Raw genomic sequence first — 26,843 nt, 5'->3', positions numbered from 1 at the left:
AGATGTTTTCACTGTAGATAGGGCAGTAGCTCCAGAAGTGAACATTTATGGAGTGCGGAAGAAGCTGTGCTCTCTTGTACACTGGAAATGAGAACATGTACTCAGGAGCAGTGGTGACTGAAGCTGGTAAGGTACTTAACACAAACCTAACCTGATGATGACAGTGTGGAAGTTAGACTTCCTCTCCTCCTCTCTCTGCACAGCTTGCAGCAGGCTTTGAAACGTTCCTGAAATCTGCATCTCCTGCAAAGTTTCTGCAATCACTTCACACGCATACTGCCTGCCGACAAGAACAAGGAGGAACACAATAGCATCATAGACAAAGAGGGTATTTTCTGGCTATTCAATGCCTGGCTCAAACATACAAGCTGTTATTGTTCACTGCTTTAAAAAAAGTTACAGTACTGTCCTTCTCTTCTGTCAGGTTCTTACATCAAGGCTAGCCTACGCTACAACGTTTTGCTGACTTAGCAATAAGGGCTAAGTGTGTGAAAAAAATCACTTATCCACCATAATTATGGCTCTGGTGTAGACACAGTTGTTTCCCATTGTAACTCCCACTTGTACATCTGGAGTATCTTGTAATATGGTGGAGGTGTTAAGTATCTGCTTTAGGAATGTGCAGTGTGGTTGAGTTCTCATTTAACACTGAAGTTACAGTAGCACTAAGACCTACTCAGGACAGAAACCCATTGTGCTGGGTGCTGTACAGACATTTACACAAACCTGGTCCCTGCCCTGAAAAGCTTGCCATTTATCAGCCTGTAGAATTTCTTGGTGCGTATGTGATTAGATTCTAGTGGCTATTTTGCATTTATTTGGGGTTTTTCACTGAATTTCCTTGAACTCCTTCATTTGACTTTGCTGCTTAATTATATAGCCATGTTTTTCTAATATATGGGCCTAATTTTAGCACTCTCATTGATGAGGAATCTATGTGCTCAGTGCTCTCAAATCAAGCTATCTAATTAGGAGCCTAAATATGGACTAACACGGTATATATTTTGTTCCCTTTTTTTAAAAAAAAGTCTTGACCCTGATGTGTTTGCTGTTCTGTAAAGCAGGATGGATGCACAGCAGTAACAGTGTTGCAATGGCATCACAAGGGATACTAAGTGAATGAGCGCAAAGACCACATCATCCTTCTAAACTAATCTGTTGATATATTTGCTAGAGCAGCGGTTTTCAAACTCTTTTTTCTCATGACCCAGTTGGTGCCTGTGACTTAACATCATATGAGTAGAAGGTGGGCTCCAGGGTGGGGTATATGAGCGGATTTCCTTGAGCAGATCCTGGTCAGCGGTGCAGCAGGCGGTGCTAAGGCAGCTTCTTGCCTCTCCTGGCACCGCTGACCATGCTGAGCCCCAGACGCAACCAGCAGCAGGTTCCCAGCCAATGTGAATGCAGAGCTAGTGCGCGGGGCCGGGCATGGATGGTTGGTATGCAAGGTGGGGGAAGGCTTTACCTTCCCAAATTGTGAGGCATGGCTCCATCTACACTCCACCCCCAGAACATCTGCTGTAGGAATTCTGGGAACGGAGTGTTGCTGACCACAGTGCCTGCCCTCCCAGTGCTCTGGGGCTAGGGCTGCAGGGTATGCCCTCCTCCCTCCCCCAGCTTGCCTCCTCCAGTCCTACCTTTACCAACTGCCCATGGGGCAGGGGCAGTGCATGGAGCCCTGTGCACTTTCTCTCCTGCCCTCCCCTCCCCTGGAGCCAGGCCTGCTACACAGTCTGCCAGGACAGGCAGGTAGCTACTTCCACTGGTCACCTGATCCCCCTGCAGCAACGAGACCCAGTGCCTGGTGTTCCACGACCCAGTACTGGGTTGTGGCCTGTAGTTTGAAATCCGCTGTGCCAGAGAAACCTTCATCCTGAACATTAAACCCGCACTACTGATTGGTGGCAGGGATCAGTTTGGAGTCTGTTAAGAAGACCAAAACTCATTAATACTGGACCATACTTCACAAGCCTTTGAGAAATGAGTTGGTAGAGTCCTAATGGACAGGTATCCTAGTTCCCCTACCACAGTAAATGGCCTCCTTGCTGTCACTCTAAGCAGAAGCCAGGACTGAATGGGCCTTGAAGACTAAACTCCCTATTCCCTCCAGGTCTCAATTAAAGCACATTAGCACGGAGGAAGATGGAAGCCTCTACTGCTACTATCTGTTCTGGAAAACATGAAGGACTTCATAGTCTTTAGGTCTGTTATCTGGCACCCCTCACTAAAGGTCACAGTCCTCTCTGATCACTCACCTATCAGACTGAACTTTTCTGAGGTTATCCGAGGACACAGCACTCTGCTTTTCAGCCCTACTGAAAAGATGATTGGCCCTTTTTAGATCTCCACTTGTCTCCTGCAACTGCTGCCCCAGTTCTGTGAACTTCAGTGATTCGGAGGGAACTGTTGGCCTGTTCTCTGACCTCGCTGACATAAGTTGTTCATATTTAGCCCCCAGCTCCTTCTGGCTCTTGATGATTTCATTAATTTCTTGGGCATCAATCTACAGGGGAACAACAGAGACATATATGCATGAAGGATAGAAGATAAATGAAAAACTGCAGTGTTATGTAACAGAAGAGGAAAGTTTATTAACCAATAAACTGGACGAGAATGATGTCCACAGTCACTGATACAGAGAGGGGAGTCTGAAATCCAAAGTAATGCAGCTGTGAAGGGTCAGGACCCTGGGATGCCAGCTGAGGTGCCTAAGATACTACTGAGCCTGCTGCCTTAGTCAGCCTGAGCTGCCTTTTACCAGGTCTTGCTGAGCCAGGCTCTCAAGCTTCCTCCAGCAAAGCCCACAAGCAGTGCCACAGCCAACTGCTGCTAGAGATGCTGAGATCACTTCTGGGAGGACTCAGCTAAAGGGATTTATTACATCACCCAGATGTTCACACACCCTCCCCTTAAGGTACAAACCGAAAGTTATATGAAATTTGTCTTCTTCCTTAATGTGAAGGAAGGTACGCACTGCCCATCTCCACTCCAGTTACAAATTACACAAACTGGAATATATTATAAACTAGAAATAAGTGTATTAACTATGAGAGGGGTATATTTTAAGTGGTCAAAGAGATAGCAAACAGAACAAAGCAGATTACTAAGAAAATAATACAAAGCGCACAATCTAAGCTAGATTCAGTAAAAACTGATTACAAATAATTTCTCACTCTTGATACTGTTTAAGTAGAGTCCTTCATTGGCCAGGTGTCCCTTGACCTGGATCCAGCAAGCTTTGAGTTACAGTCCTTTTGTTTCCAGGTGTTTTCAAGTATCCTTTTAGAGTAGGAAGGCAAAGGTAAAGCCAGCTGCAGATTATCATTGTTTTCCTTCCCTGCTTTATACATGTGGAAACCATTTCATATTTAGCTAGAAGCCATTCTGTATAACAAAAGCCATTTCAGTTTCTTGTGTCTGCACATATACTAGAGGGAGTGAACTGGCCTTCATCGAGGTGGGGTGTTAATGAACTGTTTTAAGCTGAAGCCCTTACTCCCTAAAACCTGTTTCTTTCTTTGCTGATAATTCCTCTTTGAACTTCGCTTTGATTTCTTGCCCTGATGTCAGACTTGTTTGGTTAAGGGTATAAAATACTAGGACTGATTGTGTTGAAAAGCCTTACTGGGCCCAGCTCTGCTGGGGTCACGCTTGGTTCACTTTGCTTTATTGATCAAGAAAGCTGTTTGTTAGCTGCCTAAACACATGGAAGTCTTTGCTTCAACATACAGAACTAGAAGATTTACCCAGCATTACTCGGATCCTTAACTCAAAGAAGCTTTGGTTTTTTTCATTCAAATCATTGTTCCGGGTGAGGCTGGGGATGGAGGGATTCAGGATGCAGGCTGCCCCAAGGAGTTAGAACAACCTCAGCCTTCTCTCATCATAGCAGCTTGGGGCCAGGTGAGAAGTGCTTGTCTGTGGCAGCGGCAGCAGGCACAGCTGGGGGAGGGGTGCATGTCCCTTGGCTGGGGGACAGACAGACAGACACATGGCCAGACAAACTCTCTGAAATATATAGTATCTGGATGTCCCTTTCTCCACCCCTGCCCCTGCTGATCCAATATGATTATAGCTGTCCTGGTCCCAATATCTGGCCCCTTGCTGCCCCCTGTGGTCATTTTACAGTATAACTGTGCCTCCTACCAGGCTCCTCCCTTTATATGTTATGAGAAACAATCAAATTCCATGCACATCCCATTATCCTGGCACAACCAAACCTTGACCTTGTTTTAAGTTATGGTAAAAGAAAGCTGCATACCAAATTTGGTGGTCCTAGCTCTTACCATTTAGGAGGGGTTCTTGAACAGAGTCACAAATGGACAGACAGACAGATGCACATTTCTAAAATATATAGTAAGATTTCCATAAGGCAGGAAATCTTTGTTTGGTTCATCAGAACAAGGAATTGGTTAGTATCAGGTGAGCGGGTCACCTGACTTTGTCATCCATGAGCCAGTAGCAGTATGGAAGGCCAGGATAATTCAGTCCATTGTACTAACAGATGCGCTTTTGCATTGTAATCTCTGAACAGTAAGTAGTGGGAGTGACTGAAAGCAGCAAATATGAAATACATGCATGCATGCAAAGTGGAATAATCATACTCAGTAAATCGAACCTTTCCAATGATATCTTACCTGAGCCATTTCTATTATGCATATCTCTATTATGACCAGTGCTCAACAGTGTATCTACTCTCCCGTAGAAAGTAGATTTCACTGGTTGCCCCATTCACCAGTGGCGTGCACATGCGCAATGCGGGGCTGGTGCATGCACAGCGCGGGGCTGGCGAGTAGATTTCACCACGGTTTGTCAAGCCTTGATTGACATTCATATCAAAGCATATTTTCACAAAGCATAAGGAAGGCCATGTCACAACAGCCTTTATTTATTTATAATGAATGTTTGATTTTGCCAAGACCTAATCCCTCCTTAAATTTAAAAACAGGAGCACAGGCCTATGCAGTCAATAGGACTATTCAAAGTGTGTAAAACAGCGTCTGCGAAGGCCTGTGCAGGACAAGAACCAAAGTGAAAAGTGAGGAAAGAGGAAGGGTCACCCCATTGGCCTTTTCTCATGTAACTGCTACCAGCATCACCTAGAGCAGCAGTTCTCAAATTCCATTGCACCATAAGCTCCTTTTGACAAGTACTATTTATGCAACCGCAAGAGGGGGACTGAAGACTGAGCCTGGCCGAGCCTTACCGCTCTGGTGGGGGAGGAATGGGGCAAGGGGCATGTAACTGTAGCTGTAGATCGTGGGGCTTAGGCTTGCGTTGTAGATTTGCTAGGGTCCAAGGTCAACACCAGCCTTGGCAATCCCATTAAAATAGGATCACAATCCACACTTTGAAAACCACTGACCTAGAGCTTTTCCCCACCTGCCTTATTTCTATAGCAATTACTGTGTATTGTGCTGCCTTCCCAAGGAAGTATAAGTGCTTAGTGAACATGTCTATTCTGCTGTTTTGTGTCATGGAGGAAACAAGAATCAGGAGGAGAAGTGCAGCGTATTGATAGCTCCTGTCATAATAAGCTATATGGAAACATTTTGGTTATTTTATGGCAATCTAAAGTGGCAGTTGGGGAAAAAAAGATAGGGATCTTCCACTGATGTAAATGATCATAGCACTATTGAATCAGGACAGTTATCAGCTGAGGATCTACCCCAGATGTGTATGTGAGTAGATATATAAATTGTAAACACAAACCGTATACTGACAGATGCAAATATAAAACTAGTTCAAATGAACAATATTAAAATAGTTTGAATCTCAATTTCTTAAATGACTGTACTTAAGAAAAATAGGAGCTTGACAAAGAAGCTGCTTTAATGTAATGTAGTATCTATAGGCACTTAGATAGGTACCTTAAAATCCTAGGATAGTTCCTTAAAATCCTAGGATACTTCCAATACCAAAGGATGGAAAGTGTGTAAATTGCACGAGGTGCCCTTTGTTTAGTAAGAGAACAGTTTGTTTTTTACAGCATAGACTAGAAGGCAATTGCACTACATTTGGCCAATGGAAACGCTCCATTTCTCTGTGCAGGCGCATGAAATGAAGCAATGCACCCTAGTCACTGAGTGAGAAAGTTAATGAATTATAAGCTGATGTGATTATTGCAATATTAAAATGTTATAGCTACGAGTGACTTCTATAGCTCTAACAGCATTTTAAGTGCTAGGCAGAAGATATGAGTCCTTACAATGAAACTGACAATTTACAAATGAAAACTGGGGGCATGGGGAACAATAGCAAATGACAGAGCAAAGGAGTTAGCACATAGCTTGCTGCAATATGCTAGCTGCTCTCTCTATTTGACTCAATTTTCATTGACAATATTACAAATTGAACATGACAGGAGGAGAACACCCCCTAGAATCCTCTGTGTTTTCTCTGTGGGTATTCACTGCTAATACATCACAAGCTTTCCACAGGCTATTCAATCTGTATGTGGGAGCAGGTGCATCTAGTCCTTAGATCTCATTTCAGGGAAGGAGTGCCCTCTACTGTATGGCTTAAGCATTAGGCTGTGAATACAGCGCACACTTCACATTCTGGATATTCTCTGTCACTGTTTAAGAGATGACTTGTTCTTGAAAACAGACAAAATTAAATTTTACTTGACTCTTTCTCTCTCTGCTGATACTTTGGCATGGAGAGCAAAATAAAATAAAGCCACATTTGACCAGATAAGCTAGATCCCAGTAGTTCATGCCACCTCAGTCATGATGCTTCAGTTTCCAGTTCCTTACTCTGAAGGAAAAGTTTAATAACCGCTTAACCTGGAAATTGGCTGGTGCTTTAGATATAAGTTACGATTCTTGAGGTGAGGGCAGGGATCAAAATTATGTGCCTCTCAAGACTGTTAGACTACAAGAGTGGACCTATCACCTCCTTTGCCACTCCAACATCACCTTCAACTGCCTCCTTCTCCAAAAACAGCTCCATAGTTCCATTAGAATGAGCTGCCATCTCCTTCAAATTGCCCCTCAAGACCAGTGTTCCCTCCAAGTTTTGTGGCAACACAGCTTCACATTTGTTTAATCAGCCCCCCTCAGTCAGGGGCTCAGTGCAGCAGCTGATTGACTGGGAGGGGGGCTGATTAAACAAATCACCTGTGAAGCTGTGTTGCCACACAGCTTAGAGGGAACACTGCTCAAAATCCACTTATGCTATGATGCCTAATATGAAATCAGCCAGCTGATTGAATGACTAGGCTAAGGGGCAGTTGGTTTGTTATAGTTTGAAAGTGAAATTTTCAAAATAGTTCAGCATTGACTCAACTCTTTTCCCCCTGAAGTCAACTGGAGTTTCATGAGTGACTTCTATGGGAGCAGAATTACCTCAGTGCTGAGTGCTTCTGAAAATCCTATTCTTGTTTTTTCAAAAGAGAATGCGAAGTATAAACAACCTCGCTGTGTTTGATCGTTTCCCTTTCCTTACTCCTTTTCATCTTCACTGTTGTTTTAGATGGAAAGTTTTTTGGCACAGGAACCATGTCTTTGTTTATGTTTGTGCAGTGCCTAGCTGAATGGGAGCCCAGTCCTTATTAGGGCCTCTGGATGCTACTGCAATGTAAGTATTAACATCACTCTCCAACTGAACGACAAGGTGATGTATTTATAATGTTCCTTCTCTCCTGGGCCGTAGGGTGCGTAACAATGAAAATATATCAACGTTTCATTCTGAGAAGAGTCAAAAGAAGGTAAGAAGGAATAGCATAAAGACAGGAAAGCAAATAAGAGAATTTGAAAAATAGAGGCACCTACATTGCTGATGTCTGTCCTGCCCTCATAGGAGACTGGCATAATATATCCAAGAATAGCAAGCTGATCAAGACAGTCCTCCAGCACAGCACAGATTTGCACAGCTTCCAGAGGGGAGACTATTTCCATCTTTTTATTTGCCATGATCTTGCTAAGAGGAACAAGCACAGCACATGACATGAGAGATAGCGTGTAGTAATAATCGTTTAAGTAATACTAGATACTGAAATAGCCTTAAATCTGCAGTCTTTCCTCTCTTTTCTAACTGTAAGCATACCCTGTCCTGCCCTCATTACCCCAGAATTCAGGCTTCCCCCTAAAGGAACATAGTACATTTGAACACAGTGGGAGCCTGAGGACTGTACTTAACTCACATTAACAAAAGATTCACAGATATATATGGGCAGCCAAATTGGTGCAGTGCTCCAAATTGGGAAAAGTGGCCTGGCCTTCCAGCTCATATTGGAGCATCTAATGCTGAGATCTGTAGGCTCCCAACCATTTTCAAAACGAAGGGGTTTGCTAGCTATGTTGAACTCCATAAGCTGCACTTTTATCAAATTAGGCTTTAAACTGTTCCTCATCGTTGCATCTAATATTTGTGGATTATCCCATTGATGTCAATATGAGTTGTTCGGAGTTTAGCACTTTTTGAAAATCAGGCAAGAGCCCATGTATGGACTGAAGAAATTAAATTTCGCCTCCCATTTTTTAAAATCTGGAACAAATTTATTCCACTGCTTATTGGGCTCTTAGAAGACATTCAGAGGTGAATTAAAGCTAAATAACTGCACAGAACACAGAGAGCCAGGACTGGTGGCTATAAACAAACTTTATGGGACAGTGGGAAACTTAGCAACACCCATGATAAGTGGACATCTGACTAATTGAAATCACGTTGGACCTTGGATGTTGCCAGACTCGAGGGCTATGTCTACACTGGCCAGTCTTGCGCAAGAACATAAGCAAATGAGGCACGGCGATGAATATCGCCGCACCTCATTTGTATACTAAACGAGCCACCATTTTGCACAAGAAGGAGCAGTCTACACTGCACAAGAGCCGTTCTGCCTGAAAATAAGCGGCAGAACGGTTCTTGCGCAAAAACCCTTTGTGCAAAATGGTGGCTCATTAAGTATGCAAATGACATGCGGTGATATTCATCCCAGCACCTCATTTGCATATGTTCTTGCACAAGACTGGCCAGTGTAGACTTAGCTGAGAGGTTCAACCTGTAGTGGGTTTTTTAAAAGGCAAAATAATTGTGATGAGACTCATACAATTTAAACTATAAATTTATGTGGCTTATTTTTCAATAAAAAGAAGCAAATGCCAGTCCAGATCTTAAGAACACTTTTTATTTTTGCTTAGTAAGTTTCCAGAATTATTTTTTGGTATTTGAATAGCTGCTTCTGGTCCATGTTAACAACCTACCTCCCACAAACGAAACTGCCACCACTGCACATGTACACGGTGCACACACCAAAGAGACTGTGTTTGTATAGCAATCTAGCCCAATAGGACTCTGATTCAGATTATGGTTTCTGGGTATTAATGTAAAGTCTAATAACAGAAGTCTCCACTTGTCCTTATCTGTCTAGTGTTGGACTTAGGCCATGTTCAGAATTTCTTGAACAAACATTTGAGGCCTGCAAAACATTACAGTCCAAGTCTGCAAGCACGCTCTGGAAATGGATCAAACCATGCCCCTCAATGTGATTAGCAGGATTGAGGCATGGTTATGCTCCATGAACACCACAGAGGTTTAGATTCAGCAATGTACTGTATCCACACTGGAATCAGAGTGAGTTGTTTTCTTCAGCAACTTCTGGACTTTCAAAAACTAATTTAATGTTAGAATGTGAATTTAGTTTCAAATAGGCAGAAGATGAATATAACTTGTTAGCTCAGGTCTACCAGCTTTCCACCAAAAAAAAAAAAGCCCTTTTGCGCAAGGTCCCGCCCACCCTGAGAGCATCCTGACAGCCAACACAGGCTCCCCCAGGGATGGAGCTTGCTCCCACATTAGGAAGGCAGGATAAGGGCCCCTCTGAAGGTAGGGAGGAGAGGCTGTGGCATTCACCTGGAGAGCACACGGTGGTGGGGTCAAGTCCCACCCCTGCCTCCACCCATCCTTGGAGTGACCAGACGGTCAACACGGCATAAGGTAGGTAGGTGATGTGGGTTCTTGAGTGGGCTTGGGGATATGGCATTTACCTAGGCTGCACAGGGTGGTGGCTCAAGTCCCACCTGTAGCTGGACAGCCAACATCAGCTGCTCAGGCATAAGGATCTTGCACAAAAGGGGGTTTTTTTTTTGCACAAAACGGAAGCAGCTATGCTGCTTTTTGCGCAAAAAGCATCGGCAGAAAATATGCTAATGTCAGAGTTGCTAATGCGTCCTTATTAGCATACTCTCTGCCGCAAAAACTTGTAGTGTAGACAAAGCCTAACTAGGAATACTATTTCACTTGTCATTTCTTCTTTCCAAATTCTGATTGTCATAATGCCTTAAAGATGCAAGTGAATGTCAGTTGCACATTTTTTACCCAGGTTAGTGCCAGCATAATCCCCATTAGTTCACGTGTCAGAATGGTCAAGTAATTCAACTGCCTTTTAAGACTTCTGGATCCAAAACTAGGAACACAGAAGGCTGTCCCCATTCTGCTTGTGCTGTCACCTTTTTATCGGTCTGTATAGACTTTGCAAAGCTGGCCCCATTTTTCATAAATAAACTCAGAAATGTCATTGGTCATAAAGAGTGTTTTTTTCCTTCTCTCATTTTTTTCATGCAGTTCCAAATGCACAAACGTGGGACTAGCTGTTCAGCTTTGCTCCAGTAGGACTTAAAAGTAGCCACTTACTAAAAAGACAAAAGTATTCTCCTCCGTTAATCCACCTCCCAGAGAGGCTGTAGCACTGTAACATCACGGGTTAGGTTTAAGGGTTAACTACTTTATAGATTTTTCACATCCCTCAGCAATGTAACCTGAAACAATACAGTGACTTTGAGATCCATTAATGAGTGCCCAGGCATGCTGGATCTCAAAGTCAATGTATTGTTTCAGGTCAATTCCACAAGCCAACAACACAGGGAAGCCTTAGAACTTAACTTCATTTACAGGTTTGACTCCTATCAGAAAGGTATGACTAGAGACATTGGCTGGGTGGCCCACTACATTCCACATCCTAATAATATAAAAAACCAAACAATGGGTATTTAAGAACAATTTACACTTTCTCTATCAGTTTCATGTAGCATGGTCACTCTAATTGACTATTTCTTTCCCCTTTTTATTCCTCCGTTCTTTTTCCTTCTCTCTTCCACCCACCCTCCCCCCATCTCCTAATTATTTAGAAACTGGACCTTTAATAAGTCCAGTTTCATTCATCTGAAGAAGTGGGTTGTGCCAATGAAAGCTCATGATACCATCTACAAACATGTTTTGTTAGTTTTTAAGGCGCTGCTAGACTATTCATTGTTTTTTATGTTTTTTTCAGTTATAGAATAACTGGGCTACCCCTCTAAAAATGTCTGAGTACGCTCATCCTACTTTTACATTTTTTGTATGATATTTTATCTGTGACCTGTACAAGTAAATGTATTATCAAACACTACTCCTATGACTATAAACTTTTGAGCTATCTGAATTTTTTCACCATAAAGAAATAAGTTCCAAACTTCCCTAATTATTTTTGCTGATTAATGGCTTTGCCTTAGTTTTTGAAAATAAGAATTTAAATCCCCTATCATTTTCTCACTTAGAAATTCTCTGGAGTGCCTCATTTGTCCTTTCCCTTCTACTTTAAGCTTAGTATGCTTAGTCTATGTAGCACAGATGTCTGTACACTTTCTGGGAGGTCATTTATTGTAAGGGAATCATTTCCCTTTTATTCCAATTTTAGTTGTAGCCTCTGTCCATGTGACTCTCCACGGACAGAGGCTGCTTCATAGCAGCCTCCCCTGCCCCCCCTTGCTGCTGCTGGTGAAGGCAAGTGGCACTGAGGAATTGGTGCTGGGGGAACCGGCTTTTAAGCTGGCTTCCTGCAGCACCAGCTCCTGCTTCCCCTTCCCCTCTGCTGCCTCTGATCCAGAGGCAGCAAGGGGGGGAGGGAATGTATGTGCTCAACAAGATTAACTGATAAACCTAGGCTTATCAGTTAATCCTATAGTCCACTACACATCAACATCCATAACTGATAACTACTCTTTGCTGACAGCCACTCAATCAGCTGTGCATCCACCTTAAAGAAATTTCTTCTAGACCACATTTCCACAGTATGCTTATGAGAATCATAGAATCATAGGACTGGAAGGGACCTCAAGAGGTCATCGAGTCCAGCCCCCCGCCCTCAAGGCAGGACCAAGCTCCGTCTACACCATCCCTGACAGATGTCTATCTAACCTGTTCTTAAATATCTCCAGAGAGGGAGATTCCACCACCTCCCTTGGCAATTTATTCCAATATTTGACCACCCTGACAGTTAGGAATTTTTTCCTAATGTCCAATCTAAACCTGCCCTGCTGCACTTTAAGCCCATTACTCCTCGTCCTGTCCTCAGTAACCAAGAGGAACAAATTTTCTCCTTCCTCCTTGTGACACCCTTTTAGATATTTGAAAACCGCTATCATGTCCCCCCTTAATCTTCTTTTTTCCAAACTAAACAAGCCCAGTTCACGAAGCCTGGCTTCATAGGTCATGTTCTCTAAACCTTTAATCATTCTTGTCGCTCTTCTCTGTACCCTTTCCAATTTCTCCACATCTTTCTTGAAATGTGGCGCCCAGAACTGGACACAGTACTCCAGCTGAGGCCTAACTAGTGCAGAGTAGAGCGGCAGAATGACTTCACGAGTTTTGCTTACAACACACCTGTTGATACAACCTAGAATCATACTTGCTTTTTTTGCAACAGCATCACACTGTTGACTCATATTCAACTTGTGGTCCACTATGACCCCTAGATCCCTTTCAACCATGCTCCTTCCTAGACAGTCGCTTCCCATCTTGTATGTATGGAACTGATTGTTCCTTCCTAAGTGGAGCATTTTGCATTTCTCTTTATTAAACCTCATCCTGTTTACCTCTGACCATTTTTCTAACTTGCTAAGGTCATTTTGAATTATGTCCCTATCCTCCAAAGAAGTCGCAAGCCCACCCAGTTTGGTATCATCTGCAAACTTAATAAGCGTACTCTCTATCCCAATATCTGCATCATTGATGAAGATATTGAACAGTACGGGTCCCAAAACAGACCTTTGTGGAACTCCACTTGTTATCCCTTTCCAGCAGGATTTAGCACCGTTAACAACAACTCTCTGACTACGGTTATCCAGCCAATTATGCACCCACCTTATCGTGGCCCTATCTAAGTTATATTTGCCTAGTTTATCAATAAGAATATCATGCGAGACCGTATCAAATGCCTTACTAAAGTCTAGGTATATGACATCCACCGCTTCTCCCTTATCCACAAGGCTCGTTATCCTATCAAAGAAAGCTATCAGATTAGTTTGGCATGACTTGTTCTTCACAAACCCATGCTGGCTATTCCCTATCACTTTATTACCTTCCAAGTGTTTGCATATGATTTCCTTAATTACCTGCTCCATTATCTTCCCATTATGTTATGTGGAACATGTCAACAGCTTTCCTAAAATCCAGATATGTCATGTCTACAGTTTACCTCATCCACTGGGCCAATAAGCCTATTAAAGAAAGAAATTAGGTTGGTTTGGTTTGGTATGATTTGTTCTTGACAAATCCATGTAGGCTACTATTTATTATTCTGTTATTTTCTAGGTAATTACAACCTGATTGTTTAATACATTGCTCCAGTATTTTTCCAGGTATTGAAGTTAAGCAGACTTATATATAATTTCCCAGGTTCTCTTTGTGCTTCTTTTTAAAGATAGGCAATATGTTTGCGATTCTCCCATCTTCTGGACTGCATCCATCCTCCATGAGATCTCAAAGATAATCACTAATGGTTATAAGATTAATCTATGAGTCTTAAATGAACACTGTCAAAAGAAATCACATTGCAAAAGTGTCTTTTACATAATTACAGCCTAAAATGTTAAAACAATGGCAATATACCTCCTCTTGTCATAGAATCATAAGGCTCGAAGAGACCTCAGGATGTCATCGAGTCCAGCCCCCTGCCTAAAGCAGGACCAACCCTAACAAAATCATCCCAACCAGGACTTTGTCAAGGAGGGACTTAAAAACCTCGAGGGATGGAGATTCTACCACCTCCCTAGGTGGTAACCCATTCCAGTGCTTCACTACTCTCCTAGGGAAATAGTTTTTCTAATATCCAACCTAGACCTCCCCCACTGCAACTTGACACCATTGTTCCTCATCTGCCAGCTGTCACTACTGAGAACAGCCTCTCTCCATCCTCTTTGGAATCTCCCTTCAGGAAGTTGAAGGCTGCTATCAAATCCCCCCTCACTCTTCTCTTCTGCAGACTAAATAAGCCCAAATCCTTCAGCCTCTCCTCTTAGGTCATGTGCTCCAGCCCCCTAATAATTTGGTTGCCCTCCACTGGACCCTCTCCAATGCATCCACATGTATGTTTATTCTATTCACTTTGACAATGAAATTAGACTAGTAAATCAGGATAATAAAAAAATTATTTATTTCTTATGTTCAGAAACTAGTAATCCAAGGAAGAAATGGAAAATGTAAGTCCCTCTGACTGAATTTGGCTGGTCATAAATGCCTTAGATAGTTTCCCTTTGGGTTAATGTGCACTAGTACAATGTTGTGTGGAGATATGTTTTAAATTAAAAATGTTTTATTCATGTTGACATTTTTAAACATAACTTAAATGTTGAGTCTAAACTACACAAGACTAGTCTCTTTGCATCTGGTTTATATAAAGTGTGCAGCCGCAAAGATGACAATATGATTCAAAAGATTCTCCGTGAAAAAGCCATGATGTTAATATGCCAGCACTTTTGAAAGAATAATAAAATTGTTGAAGGTTCTTGTAAGAAAAAGTGATTTTGTTCTATATGTGGTCAGGATTTAATAGCTTCACCTCCTCCCCTCAGCAACTTCTATGGAGGGGAGAATAAATTCAAGATACTAATGACTTTTAGGAAACTTAAAGCTGGAACATAATGTCAAGTATCAGAGGGGTAGCCGTGTTAGTCTGAATCTGCAAAAGCGACGAGGAGTCCTGTGGCACCTTATAGACTAACTGAAGTGTAGGAGCATAAGCTTTCATGGGCAAAGACCCACTTCGTCAGATGACATGCATCTGACAAAGTGGGTCTTTGCCCACGAAAGCTTATGCTCCTACACTTCAGTTAGTCTATAAGGTGCCACAGGACTCCTCGTCGCTGGAACATAATGTTTCTCTAAAGCCTAATGTTGTCTTTGCTTCTCCTATATGCTTCCTCTTATATCCATGTACTCAGCAGAAGTTGGTGCCAAACCAGTAAGTTCTGCTAGCCTTTATATTCTATTATAGATGTGTAGGAAACCACTGTCTGGTGCACTGAGAAATATTACAAATTAGAAGCTCTTCTAGTTGAATTCTGTTTTTAATGCAATACACACAGAAATTACCATCCTGATTCAGTCACTGGCATCAACACTAATTATTGTACTACTCATCCAAACTCCTTGATCAGTCTTAATAACAAGAAAGGACAAAGCATGTTGCTTACAGCATCCCCCCAAGATTCTGGTTTGATGAACAAGTTATCATATGCTTTACCTTCTGTCCTATGGGGAGGGGAAGTTTGGAAATAATTTTAAAAGCAACCATATAAATGGTGTGGCCCGGTAGCCTTTGGGTACTACAGCAGACACAGTGCCACGTGAAAGCCTTGTTATTTCTTTTCCTGTCCTACCACCTGGCAGACTGAAATAGCTGCAGAGGTGGGAAACACAGGAAACACCTTGCATAACTCTGCAATGCCTCCTTTGGCCAATTAAGAATTGATGATAGTGATGGAAACCAGTGAAGAAGTTCAACATAGAGGTGGCCACTTGTTCCTTAACTCATTGTTTTGCCAGAATATTGGCAGAGTCAGACTGGTGAGTTCACAGAGCAGCTGTTGAGCCTTAAATCAGAAACATCCTTGCTTTTGGAGCTTCAGGGGGTAGCTGAATTACTGTTACAGGAAAAAAAACAGCAAGCCATTATTGGCCAATGGCTGTACAGACCCAGTGTTCCCTGTAAGCGGTGCACTTGTGCAGCTCAGGAGGGATTCAGATGCTGCCTAGCTGATTAGCTAGCAGAGTGCTCACATCTAGGTTTTTTCTTTCTACTGGTAGTGCACATTCACACATGCTTTGGAGCACAGAAAATTTATTTCACACATGGATGGAAAAAATCTGCACATGGATGAAATAAAATTAGAGGTAACATTGTACAAAATCATTAATAGCCCTACAAATGTTAGAAAGCAAGTTGCTGATTTAAAAAAAAACAACAAATACTGATAAATTAGAATAATTTGGCTTCTTGACTTTTTACGCGACTCACTGTAGATTCTGTTCTGAAGAAGAACATTTGTTTAGCCTCTAATTTCTAAAGGCTGAAGGGAATGAGAACCAAATGGAACTGAATGGGGGTGGGGAGGGAGCATGGAAGAACTCCTACGTGGAATTTAGCCTGCATAGTATAGGTGAAGACAGGGGCTTGGGGCATTACTGTCTGAGACACCAACCCCATTAGAAACTTGTGGGATTTTTCAGGTAAGACAGGTATCACATCCTTTGGCTATACAAAGAGGCACTTTGGATGCTTTCTGGTGCTATTATAAAAAGAATAATACCAAGATTTTTTTTCAGTACTAACTTTCCTGCTGCTTCCTCACTATAGAACCCTGTGAGAATAATCCAGAAGCAGCAGCTGGCCTGGAGTTCAATGACTGTAAAGCTCTTGCAGGGGTCATATTATGAGGGCACGCTAGTGCAAAGGCATGCATTTTCAGCAAAGTTGGATCTCACCACACTGGATCCTCTCCAAGATCCAATGGTGCTAGAGCCAAATCCACTGATGCTGACAAAATAAGGATTTGGCAAAGAGAGCAGCACTGCTTTTCATAGTCTCTCTGTGGGAACAGCCCAGTGAACATGACCGCCAAACCTGACCAAAAAGTCTACATCACATTTTCACCTTGCCTGAAACAGTTCCTCCGGTGCTTTTAAAAAAATGTCTAGATCTTGTTAGGTGCTAAAGGTGTTCAAATACTTTACTGCATCGGGCCCTGAGACTTTCCAGATTAAATCTGCAGCCTTCAGAAGTAAGGGGATTATCACAGAGGCAGTTAAATTTTTTAAAAGCATGTGAGCTACTTGGGAGTCTAAAACCTATTTTAAAGAGTGAATTAGTTACTTAGAAGCCCAAGTTTCAGCTAATGTCACTTTTGAAAATAGAGTTTAAGCTGCTAAGTCACTGAGGGCAAAAGTTGAATTAAGCTACGCAACTTGAGCTACAGCAATTGCATACATAATTCAGCTTTTGGCACTGTCTACGCAGCAGGAAATCTTCACTCTTCCTTTGACTTCTCTTAATTTTAAGCGTGATATGAAGGTTACAGGAATTGGAGTAAGAAATCCTCCAGCCTGACATTATTCCAAAGTAATGACTTGCAGTGTAGATGCCCTCTTTGTAATGCTGCTGTGTAGACATACCCTAAGGCACTTTTTAAAAATTTACCCTAATTCTCCAGTGGCCTTAGCTGCATGGACAGGCATCAGCAACAAGGCCCTGATTCTGCCAAGCAGTTAAGTGCATGCTTAGTGCACTCCTCTTCAGAAAATCACTTAAACATGTGTTTGTTCCAATGAAGCCCAAATCCTCAACCCAGGCCTAAATGAGGGATTAAAGGTAAATTTTAAAGTTACTTACTGTTACAGTGGCATGGAAGAAGCCACAGGGGCTGCCAGGTGCATAGAAAGATAGTCTTCTCCTAAGCACTCACCGCCCAAAAAATGGCCAAAATACAGCAGAAAGGTTGTGGGCACAACACCCAAGCAGAGTCCTCTTGGCGCACACAGAGCTTGTGTGATCACACTGGTTTGTACTAGGGATGTAACAGTGTAATTGATATAACCAGAAGCTTATAGGTTAATGCTAAAGACTATACGCAATTCCCCCCACCCTGCCAGTAAATTGTTTAGCAGGCTGGCCAGCAACCCAGCTCCGTCCTGCTCCAGGACCTTCCCCTGCTGCGACTCTGCATTTAAAGTGTGTTAGGCACCAGGCAGGCAAGCAGCCTGGCTCAGTTCCAGGAGCTCAGACGGCCTCACCCTAGACGGGGGTTGCTGCCACCCCGCACTGCTGCGTGTGTCAAGCAGGGGCAGCAGCAGTGACAGGCAGCCAGGGGAGATGACTTTTAAACTGGCTCCTCTCAGGGAACAGCTCCTACCTGGCGCCCTGTGCTGCTGCATCTGTATCCGAGGCAGCAGCATGGTGTGGGGGGGGGGGGGGGAGCTCCTTGGGAGTGGGGCCAGGGCGCACTGGCGGCCGGCCCCGCCCCCGGGGACTATCAAGAGGAGTAACCGGCTAGAAGTCAGGAGGCCACGTGACCCTTCGATGAACGGATCCTTCACGTCCCTACTTGGGGCCGTGGCCCCCCTCGCCACGGCCCCGGGCCACGGCCCCTTTCTCATGGCGGGTTGGGCTTTAACCCTCCCCGGGGGGGGGGCAGTCCTGTGGCCCCCGCCCGGGTGTGTCCCTCCCCCAGCCCCTGTGCGGGAGACAGGCGGCCCCCAGGGGCGCGCCACAGGAGGGGGGGCAGGGCTGGGCCCCTGATGCTCCCTTCACGGGGGGGGGGGGCAATGGGACACCTCTCCCCAAGGGGCTTTGCCCTGCTCCCTAGCTGCGCTCGGACCCAGGGCCCCCCGCTATCCACCGGGGGGGGCGCACTGGGCAGGTCGCTCCCTCCCCCCCCCCCCCCCGGGTCTATTATCAGTGACACTGAGGGGACTCACGCACAGGCCGCAGGCCGGACAGAGCTGGTCTCCATGGCAACTACCAAGCTCAAGGGGGACCTTCCAGTCACACTGCCTACGTGGGTGCCTGTCGGGCACAACCCCTGAACCACGACCTCGCAGGGGAGGTGCCCACACAAAGGGCGCGGGGGACAGAGAGGGAGGGTGGGGCCGCGGCTGGGTTTTATTCACCCGTCCGCGGGCGCGTTTTCTACTCAGGCAGTCATTGCGGGCGACCCAAGGGCCCTTGCGATGCCATATCCCGGCATGCTTGGTGGCCGCTCTCCCTTTCGCCGCCATCTTGGGTCGGAGCCGCGGGGGTGAGTCCGGGGAGCGGAGGTCCCGAGGTGGGTTCAGGGGGGTTCTCCCGTCGCCGTGGGGCGGGGCAGGTGCGGCGGGGCCCGGGCTGCGCAGGGGGCGCGTGTGGCGGGGGCAGGCGGCGGGATGGCGCCGATGCGCGGCGGATGGTGCTAGGCCCCGGCCTGAGCCGGCTCCCACAGCCCCACGGGGTCCCTGGCTCTTCAGCCCCCGGGGTGGGGGGGCCCGGCCTGGCGAACGTAGCCCGGCCCGTGCCGAGCTGGGCTCCCCCGTTGCCGGCCGGGGTTAGCGGGGAGCACCGGAGGCTGCGGCCCTGTGGAGGCTGCGGGTCCCCCGGCGACGTGCCGGGCGCTGCGGAGGGGGGGCAGGGCCTGCTGCGGCCGTGGGGTGCCCGGCTCCCTAGTGCGGCGGCTGAAATCTTCGTGCTTCTCTCTCAGGCCTGCTGGGAGCAGGACTTCAGGACGACGCCATGTCTGGGAGGTGAGCGACGGGCTCTGAACACTTCCTTGGTCCTTTGCTGTCATGTTGGCCGGGGATCGCAAATCCTCTCCTCGGCTCCTGCAGAGTGGGCTGCCTTAAGTAGAGCCGGGTGTTCACCCTCTGTTGTGATGTACTTGGCACTGATTGCTATTCCCATCCCAAAGATCTGTCCCCTATAAAATCTTGTTATGCTGCACAGTTGTGTTCGGATCAGTATGTTGTGGGACAGTCTAAATTCCTACTATCCCATGCTGCCACACATGGTTAACCAGCCCTTTCTGTCAAGAGTTGGTAGAAGTTGGCTGCCATCTAATGATAGCTACAATTGCAAGTTACTTGTTCGTGGATGCAGACTGCATATGCAATCAATTGCATTACAGTTTGGTTATGGATAGGACAGTTTCAGATTCATGGTCAATTTTATTGTCATGGGATTTTAAAAAGCATGAACTTCATGATGTAATGTACTTAAATTTTACAGTGCTGGAATAGTTGAGTTCCTTCATGACCCAAAAAGGGGTTGTGCACTAGGGGTGTGAAAGTGTAACTGTGTACATTGTTAACCAATGAGCCCATGCTCATTGGTTACTGTGCACGGTTACATGCAACCCTCTCTCCTCACCTTCGCTGCTGCTTCTGTATCAGAGGCAGCAGCAGAGTGGAGAGGGAACAGGTGAAGCTCGCCAACTCCCCATGTACACCAGCTGCAGAAAAGCCACCTGCCCCATCCCCTGCTATGTAACCACTGGAAATTTCAGCAGTTACACATTCATTTGAGTAATCCCTATTGTGGACTAAGATCTGTGTAAGCTGTGTGGCTGTGCAGCTTGCCCAGCTAGGCTCTGCAGGAGCTCAAGTAATCTAGCCAAGGTGGGGACCTGCTAGCCAGAGGAGAACTTTCCCTTCCAGCCTCGGGAGACGCAGCCCAAATGCAGCCAGTGTCCCTGCCCCAGATCACCCCTTCCTTTCCTTCGAACTGGAAAGGCTAGGCCCAGACTCAGCCACTGCACCAAGATCTGCTATGGCTGGAGCAGCCCTTCCCCTAGGCCCAGCTCAGTCTCTGCTGTAACCTGCCACAAGAGTGGTGCCTATCTTGTAGCCCTGCAGCTGCCACAGCCAAAAGAAGTGACACACACTCTTCCCTTCCCCCCCCCCAGCACAGGTGCTGCTGCTAGGAGAGAGAGATGGGGGGGGGGGGGTGTCCCCTTGTCTCTCAGTAGCCTGGTAGCACCGTCCTTTATTCCAGAAACTTGCCTCCCCCCAGAGCCCACACTCCCTGCTGGAGCCCTAATACTCTTGCAGCCCAATTCTGTCTCAGCCTTGGCCCACCTTGGAGCCTGCATCCCAGCCAGATCCCTTGCTCCCCAGACCACTGTCCCAGTCCTAAGCTCTGACCCACCCTAAAGCCCTGACAGTCCTGCACCCTAGGCCTGAGCCCCTTCCCACACTCAGAACTACTTCTGTCCATCCCTGCCACATGAATTTTTTTCACACATCAGCTCCATATTGGTGCACGTAAGAAAATTCATTTTTCCTCAGGGATGAAAAAAACTAGAGGGAACATGAATGGGGGTGTGGGTAAAGGCACAGGGTTATTGTAGCGGGCATTGCGGTGGTGCTTACCCTATTGTGCTACTGCTGGTGAAGACTCTGCCTTCAAAGCTGGCCAGCTAGAGAGTGGCTGCGAGCCAGAAGCCCAGCTCTGAAGGGAGAGCTATCACCAGCCACAACTCAGAAGTAAGGACGGCATGGTTGGTATTGCTGTCCTTACTTCTGCACTGCTGCCTGCAGAGCTGGTCCCTCAGTCAGTAAATACCACTTTCCAGCTGCCCAGCTTTGAGGGCAGCAATGCAGAAGTAAAGGTGGTATGGTATAATGCTGTCACCCTTCTGCACTGCTGCTGGTGGGGCGCTGCTCCTTCTGGCAAGGAGTTGCATAGTTGGACTGCATTATGTGAAGAAATACTTCCTTTTGTTTTAATACCTGCTGCCTATTAATTTCATTTGGTGACCCCTAGTTCTTGTTGTGAGAAGGAATAAATAACAGTCTTTCACTCTTTCCTCACAATGATTTTATAGACCACTATTATATCTGCCCCATAAGCCCTTATCTTAGTCTCTTTAAGGCGCTTTCTCTTTAATTTCTCATATGGAAACTGTTCCATACTCCTAATAATTTTAAATGGCCAGTTATGTTCCTTTCCCAATTCAATATATCTTTTTGTTATGTATATAGTAATGATTGTTTCCCACTGTGCATTACTTTGCATTTATCAATATTGAGGATCTTAAAACATATTTTAAGTGTCCTGAATTGTACTAAGGACTTGCAGTGTTCATAGTGGACATGGTTGTGTTCTCTCTTGCTCATTGACTCTGGGATGCGATTCTGATCTCATTGTAGAGAGGGAGAGGGAGGAAAAAACACATTTTAATTAGGTTGTTTGACATGATGACTTAATTTCACTGTGTACAGAAGATTCTGTGTTCCTTTGGGATACTGAGACAAGTGGTCATGTTTTTAAAAACATGAACCATCCATCTTTTTTAGTGTCTCTTGAGTACAGGAGGGAAGAAGGCTAGTGCAATATTTTTATAATTGATGTCTTGTGGTAAGGAAATTGGGCACTTCGTGAAATTGGGGATAAATTTGCTCATGTGAGGGGAAGTGTACTGTCCTTTTTCCCTATATGCTTTCTATCCTTGTATCTATTTCAGAAAGTTTTGTCAGAAATCTTATTTGCATGCAATATGCTTTAGTGTTTGGCAATTCATTAATATATTCAATGTTTCCTAGACTGTGGTCCAAAGCCATTTTTGCGGGCTATAAGCGTGGCCTCCGAAACCAGAGAGAGCACACTGCCCTTCTGAAAATTGAAGGCGTTTATGCCCGTGACGAGACTGAATTCTACTTGGGCAAGAGGTGTGCCTATGTATATAAAGCTAAAAAGTAAGTATCTGAGCTCCTTATTGTTATATTAAATAGGCCTTTTAAAATTGTCATGAATATTTGTCAAGCAACCATAAATGCATTTGTATACCTATTGCCATGAAAATGGTGAAACAAAATAAAATGGCCAAGTAGATTTGTGCAAGACTGGATTGAGTTTGGGGATTGAGTATTCAGTTTCACAATTTTAGGCACCACATTAATTCAGTTATTAAATGATCATGTGTCGAACCTCAGTTTGATTGCTCTTGGAGAAATGCTGCTTTAGGAGGGAAATGACTGGTAAAAGGGATGGGTTGGTCATGAATCTTCACCCCTCCAGGACACTGGTGTGAACTGAAATCCAGTCAGTAATGGATGGGACTGAAGTGTCCTTCGCTGGTACTTTATGGTGCTGTAAGTGGCAGAGGTATCAGTCCACTTCAGTGAGGGTTTGATTTGTAGTCTGAAGGGATTTAATAAATGCTCATCTGCTTCTGGGCATGCGTATCTCTGTTGAGCGTAATTGCTGCTGCAGTGGTGATGGACACCCTACACGTACTATGGGTTTGATAAGTTTCCCTTTGCTTAGTTAGGAGGTTGACTTTTTCTATTGATGTGGATCTAGTTTCCTATGGCTGAGCCTTTGTTACCTCCTGACTGGATTACTTTAAGGCAGTGGTTTTCAACTTGTGGTCCAGTGGCTCCCTGGGAGTTTGCAGACTGTGTCTAAATTTCCTAAGGGGTCTGCACCTGTAATCAAAATGTTTAAGGGGACTGCAAATGGGGAAAGGTTGAAAACCACAGCTTTACAGCACACACTAGTGCACAATGTAATTTTCCATTTGAAGTTTTTCATACAGAGGTCGCTTTTCCCCCCCTGTGCTCCAGAGACTCTCCAGCTTCCATTGTATTTCTTGATTCAATTCAAGGGCCAGAACATCTCTAGAGACCTTTTTTTTCCTCCATGGTTAAAGTCAGTGGGGTGTCTCAGACTGAAAACTTTTAGATTAGTACATCTAGAAGAATTGGGGGCATCAGCGCATGCGCACTGAGAAGCCCTCTTCTCCCCTTTGATAGTTTGCCATGCACATAGAGCATAGTGGCTTCTTGTGTTTTAATAGAAGTAGGTTGTGCAGTGTGTGTGTGTGTGTGTGTGTGTGTTTTAATGCGGGTAATCTGAATTCATGACTTATTACATGATGTGAAGTCTCATTACTGTTGCATGTGTCTTTAAATTGAAATGTGCTCCTAGTGGCATAGAATGTTAATATATGGCACCTAAAGATAGCAAATATGCACATTATTACACATCAAAGGGGAAATACACTGTGTTTTACAGTGCTGTCAAATATAAAATTGGCATATTAATTTATTGTACAGTTGATACCTCAAAAGCTACGTGTTTTGAGTTACAAGCCGCTATTTTAATTTGTAAACTGCTGAGTTCTGAGAATACGGTTTTGAAATTATAGAAACAAAATTATGCAGTCACTCTATTAGGCTTATATGTAGCAGTTTTACCCACATGCATGTAGAAAAAGAATTCTAATGTATAATAGGGATGTTAGCTATCGTGCAATTGAATAATTGTGTAACCACATCACATTAGTTGTGTTTATTAAATTCAGTAGTCCCCAGGGTGGGGGCAGCTGCCAGTGTGCTCCCGCCCCCAGTGCCAGGGAGCCCCTTGCCACCCTGCACTGCTGTCAGTGCAGGGCAGCAGCAGCCCCATCCATGGGGGGCCTAAGTTCCCCACAGACAAGCTGCTTCGGCATCCCACAGCACATCCTCTGTTTGTGGCCACACACATACACTGCTGCTTCTGATAGAGACAGCAGCTTCCCCCTCCCCTCCAGCTGCTTCTCAGGGAGGCAGCGGAGGGAGGCAGGTGCCTCCGCAGAGCTGGCACACGTGGAGAACCAGCTTCCCCCGTGTACCGGCTCATGCCTGCCCCCTCTGCAATGCTGCCTCTCTACTAGGGATGTCATCATTAGACAACTACATGATTAACTGATGAGCCTGGTTTTATCCTGTCCACTACAGACATTTCTCTCCCCTTTCCCATACTGCCTCATACAAGCCAGCTCCCTGGTGCTCCGTGAAGCCACCTCGCTCCCGCCCCCTTACTGGTTGGGGACAGGGGATGCTGCTCAGGCATCCCACAGAGCAGCCCCTATCTGTGGGGATCTCAGACCCCTCCCCGAACAGGGGCTGCTGCCTCTGCCCTGCTGCCATAGTGTGGCAGGGGCTCCCCAGGAGTGGGGCCTAGAGTATACTGGCTGCCAGCCCCGCCCACAGGGACTGTCGAATAGTTGTGTAACTACTAAAATTGAATGCAGTTACACAACTATTCAATTACATGTTATGTAACATCCCTACTCTCTACCAGAAACACCAGTGGGGACGAGGAAGCAGCTTTGTGGGATCCAGTGCTTGTGGGTAGCTGGCTTGAAAGCTCGCTTCTGCCTTTCTCCCTTGCTGCCTCTGTGTCTGAGGCAGCAAGAGAGGGAGTGGGGAATGCTTGTAGTCGACAGGATTAACCAATAAACCCAGGTTTATCAGTTAATTGTATAGTTGACTACGCTTTAACATCCCTAGTATGCAATATTGGTTGTTGCTTTTTGAATAGATTTAGTTAATTTGGTGTAAATTTCTGTTTTGACACAATTCAACAAGTCTGCCACATGGCTTTTATCTATTTAGTTTGATTTAACTCTCTACGTTAATGGATTAATATAAACCAGGTTGAAGACTGGTGCTTGAAGGGTATTTCGTAAAGGGATGATCAGGTCTATTCACAGTTTGATGGGATAAATGTCCAGACACGTTTCTGTGCATCTGTTTGGGTTTTAACCCATTCCCCTGCTGTATTTCCAGTCCAAACATCCTATTCATACACTGAGATCACCAAAAAGTCTCTTTAGAATGTGCTCTTCTCTTAGATTGGATGAAAGAAAATCTGCATTGTGGGTGACCTTATAAATAGTCCTATTCCAAGGGGCCCATGACATAGAGGGAAGGAAACTTCTTTTAAAAGATGGTGTTTTTAATATGCCACTGAGTAGGCTGACACTAGGTTAGGAGTGGAATGCTGAGGTAACTGTCTTCTGTTTGTTAGCAACACCGTGACTCCTGGTGGGAAGCCCAACAGAACACGAGTGATCTGGGGGAAGGTAACACGTGCCCATGGAAACAGTGGCATGGTTCGTGCCAAGTTCCGATCCAATCTTCCTGCCAAGGCTATTGGGCACAGAATCAGAGTGGTGAGTACAGTTACTCTGGTAGTGAGTTGGTTTTTCCTAATAGCTTGAAACCCATAGTGAAGGTTTTACTTTAACTAAACTATACCCTTTCGAATAGGAGATTTTTAAAGAACACTAAAAAAAAGTTACATTGTTGGTGAGGAAAGACACAGAAGTTACCTGTCTCCTGTTTCCAGTGTGCCGCTTATACAGGGTCTGTGATAGGTGCATGTAGAAAGATTATTGATTCTGGCTTTCTTTTCCCTCTCCCTTAAACTTTGTACATCTAATTATTTCTTCTTCTCCAGTCTTTTATGTTCTGTGTTCTAATCCACTCTCCCCTTTTTTGGTTGAGGATGTTCTGGAGTCTTTATTTTTCTTTCTCTTACGTTACCCAAATGCCCTTACCATATCACCCCTCCTTCTGGCTGAGGGCTAAATGAATCGCTCTCCAGTCCAGTGGTGGACCCCAAACTTGTGCTGTTACCCATGCGCCTCCAGGAGAACCACACAAACTGTGGCTCTTCTACACACTGTCCTCATAGTGATACTGTCAAGAACAACATCAGAGTAAGATGTGACGCTGCTCAGCTTTGATTGCCCTGTAGAACAGCGGTTCCCTACACTCATTGCACCAGGAGCTCCTTCTGACATCAAACATTATTACATGGCCCCAGGATGAGGGACCAAAGCCTGAATCCAACCAACCTGGCCACCTAGTACCGGACCCAGACCCCTGTGTGACATGCAGCCGGATACACCCTCCCAGTTTAATAGTGAGCCATTGATCACGACTGTTTGAGTACAGTCTTTCAACCAGTTGTGTGCACCTACCTTCAAGTGATTTCATATAGGCTAATCCCAATGATAATGTCATATGGGACTGTGTCAAAGGCCTTACTAAAATGAAGATGCACCATGCCTGCTGCTTCTCTCCATCCTGTTGGCCAGTAACCCTCTCAAAGAATGCTCTGCAAATGGGTAGTGGTAATTCAGATAAGGATTAATTAGGACTATGTTAACATTTTAGTTTGAATAACGAGATCTCTAACCTGTTTTTTTTTTCTTTACAGATGCTGTATCCATCTAGGGTCTAAATTTTTACGGAAAATAAAATTCAGAAACTCCCTTTTTGTATAC

General features: G+C 44.9%; 2 protein-coding genes across 7 annotated transcripts in view; one reads left to right on the top strand and one right to left on the bottom strand.

The window, feature by feature from the left end:
- Window positions 1–19,074, bottom strand: part of DRC9 (dynein regulatory complex subunit 9) — a 39,370-nt gene extending 20,296 nt beyond the window's left edge. Inside the window, exons 1-6 of one of the 6 annotated variants that reach the window (XM_075938184.1) lie at window positions 18,733–18,790; window positions 17,648–17,822; window positions 13,374–13,478; window positions 7,776–7,923; window positions 2,256–2,503; window positions 152–280 (exon numbers count right to left, since the gene is read on the bottom strand). In XM_075938184.1, coding sequence (XP_075794299.1) covers window positions 152–280; window positions 2,256–2,503; window positions 7,776–7,916 — 518 coding nt within the window. In that variant the 5' untranslated portion in view covers window positions 7,917–7,923; window positions 13,374–13,478; window positions 17,648–17,822; window positions 18,733–18,790. Of the gene's footprint in view, window positions 1–151; window positions 281–2,255; window positions 2,504–7,775; window positions 7,924–13,373; window positions 13,479–17,647; window positions 17,823–18,048; window positions 18,233–18,732 lie in introns of those variants that run through there. The other 5 variants (XM_075938182.1, XM_075938185.1, XM_075938181.1 and 2 more) reach the window with 5 other exon arrangements.
- A 3,226-nt stretch (window positions 19,075–22,300) lies between these two features.
- On the top strand, window positions 22,301–26,831 carry RPL35A (ribosomal protein L35a). The gene is made up of 3 exons (XM_006112356.4): window positions 22,301–22,479; window positions 25,580–25,724; window positions 26,777–26,831. Exons 1-3 carry the CDS (start codon window positions 22,316–22,318, stop codon window positions 26,798–26,800), a joined length of 333 nt encoding a protein of 110 aa, XP_006112418.2. The 5' UTR covers window positions 22,301–22,315; the 3' UTR covers window positions 26,801–26,831.
- Window positions 26,832–26,843: the final 12 nt, after the last annotated feature.

Source organism: Pelodiscus sinensis, chromosome 10, assembly GCF_049634645.1.
Source record: "Pelodiscus sinensis isolate JC-2024 chromosome 10, ASM4963464v1, whole genome shotgun sequence".
Taxonomy (NCBI): Eukaryota; Metazoa; Chordata; order Testudines; family Trionychidae; genus Pelodiscus; species Pelodiscus sinensis.
Note: the sequence above shows the minus strand (reverse complement) of the source record. Positions and strands in the feature narration are given on the sequence as shown.

Coding starts and splice junctions, on each gene's coding strand:
- RPL35A (XM_006112356.4), top strand. CDS start 22,316: ATGTTTCCTAGACTGTGGTCCAAAGCCATTTTTGCGGGCTATAAGCGT. Junction 22,480..25,579: donor TATGTATATAAAGCTAAAAA/GTAAGTATCTGA, acceptor TCTGTTTGTTAG/CAACACCGTGACTCCTGGTG. Junction 25,725..26,776: donor TTGGGCACAGAATCAGAGTG/GTGAGTACAGTT, acceptor TTTTCTTTACAG/ATGCTGTATCCATCTAGGGT.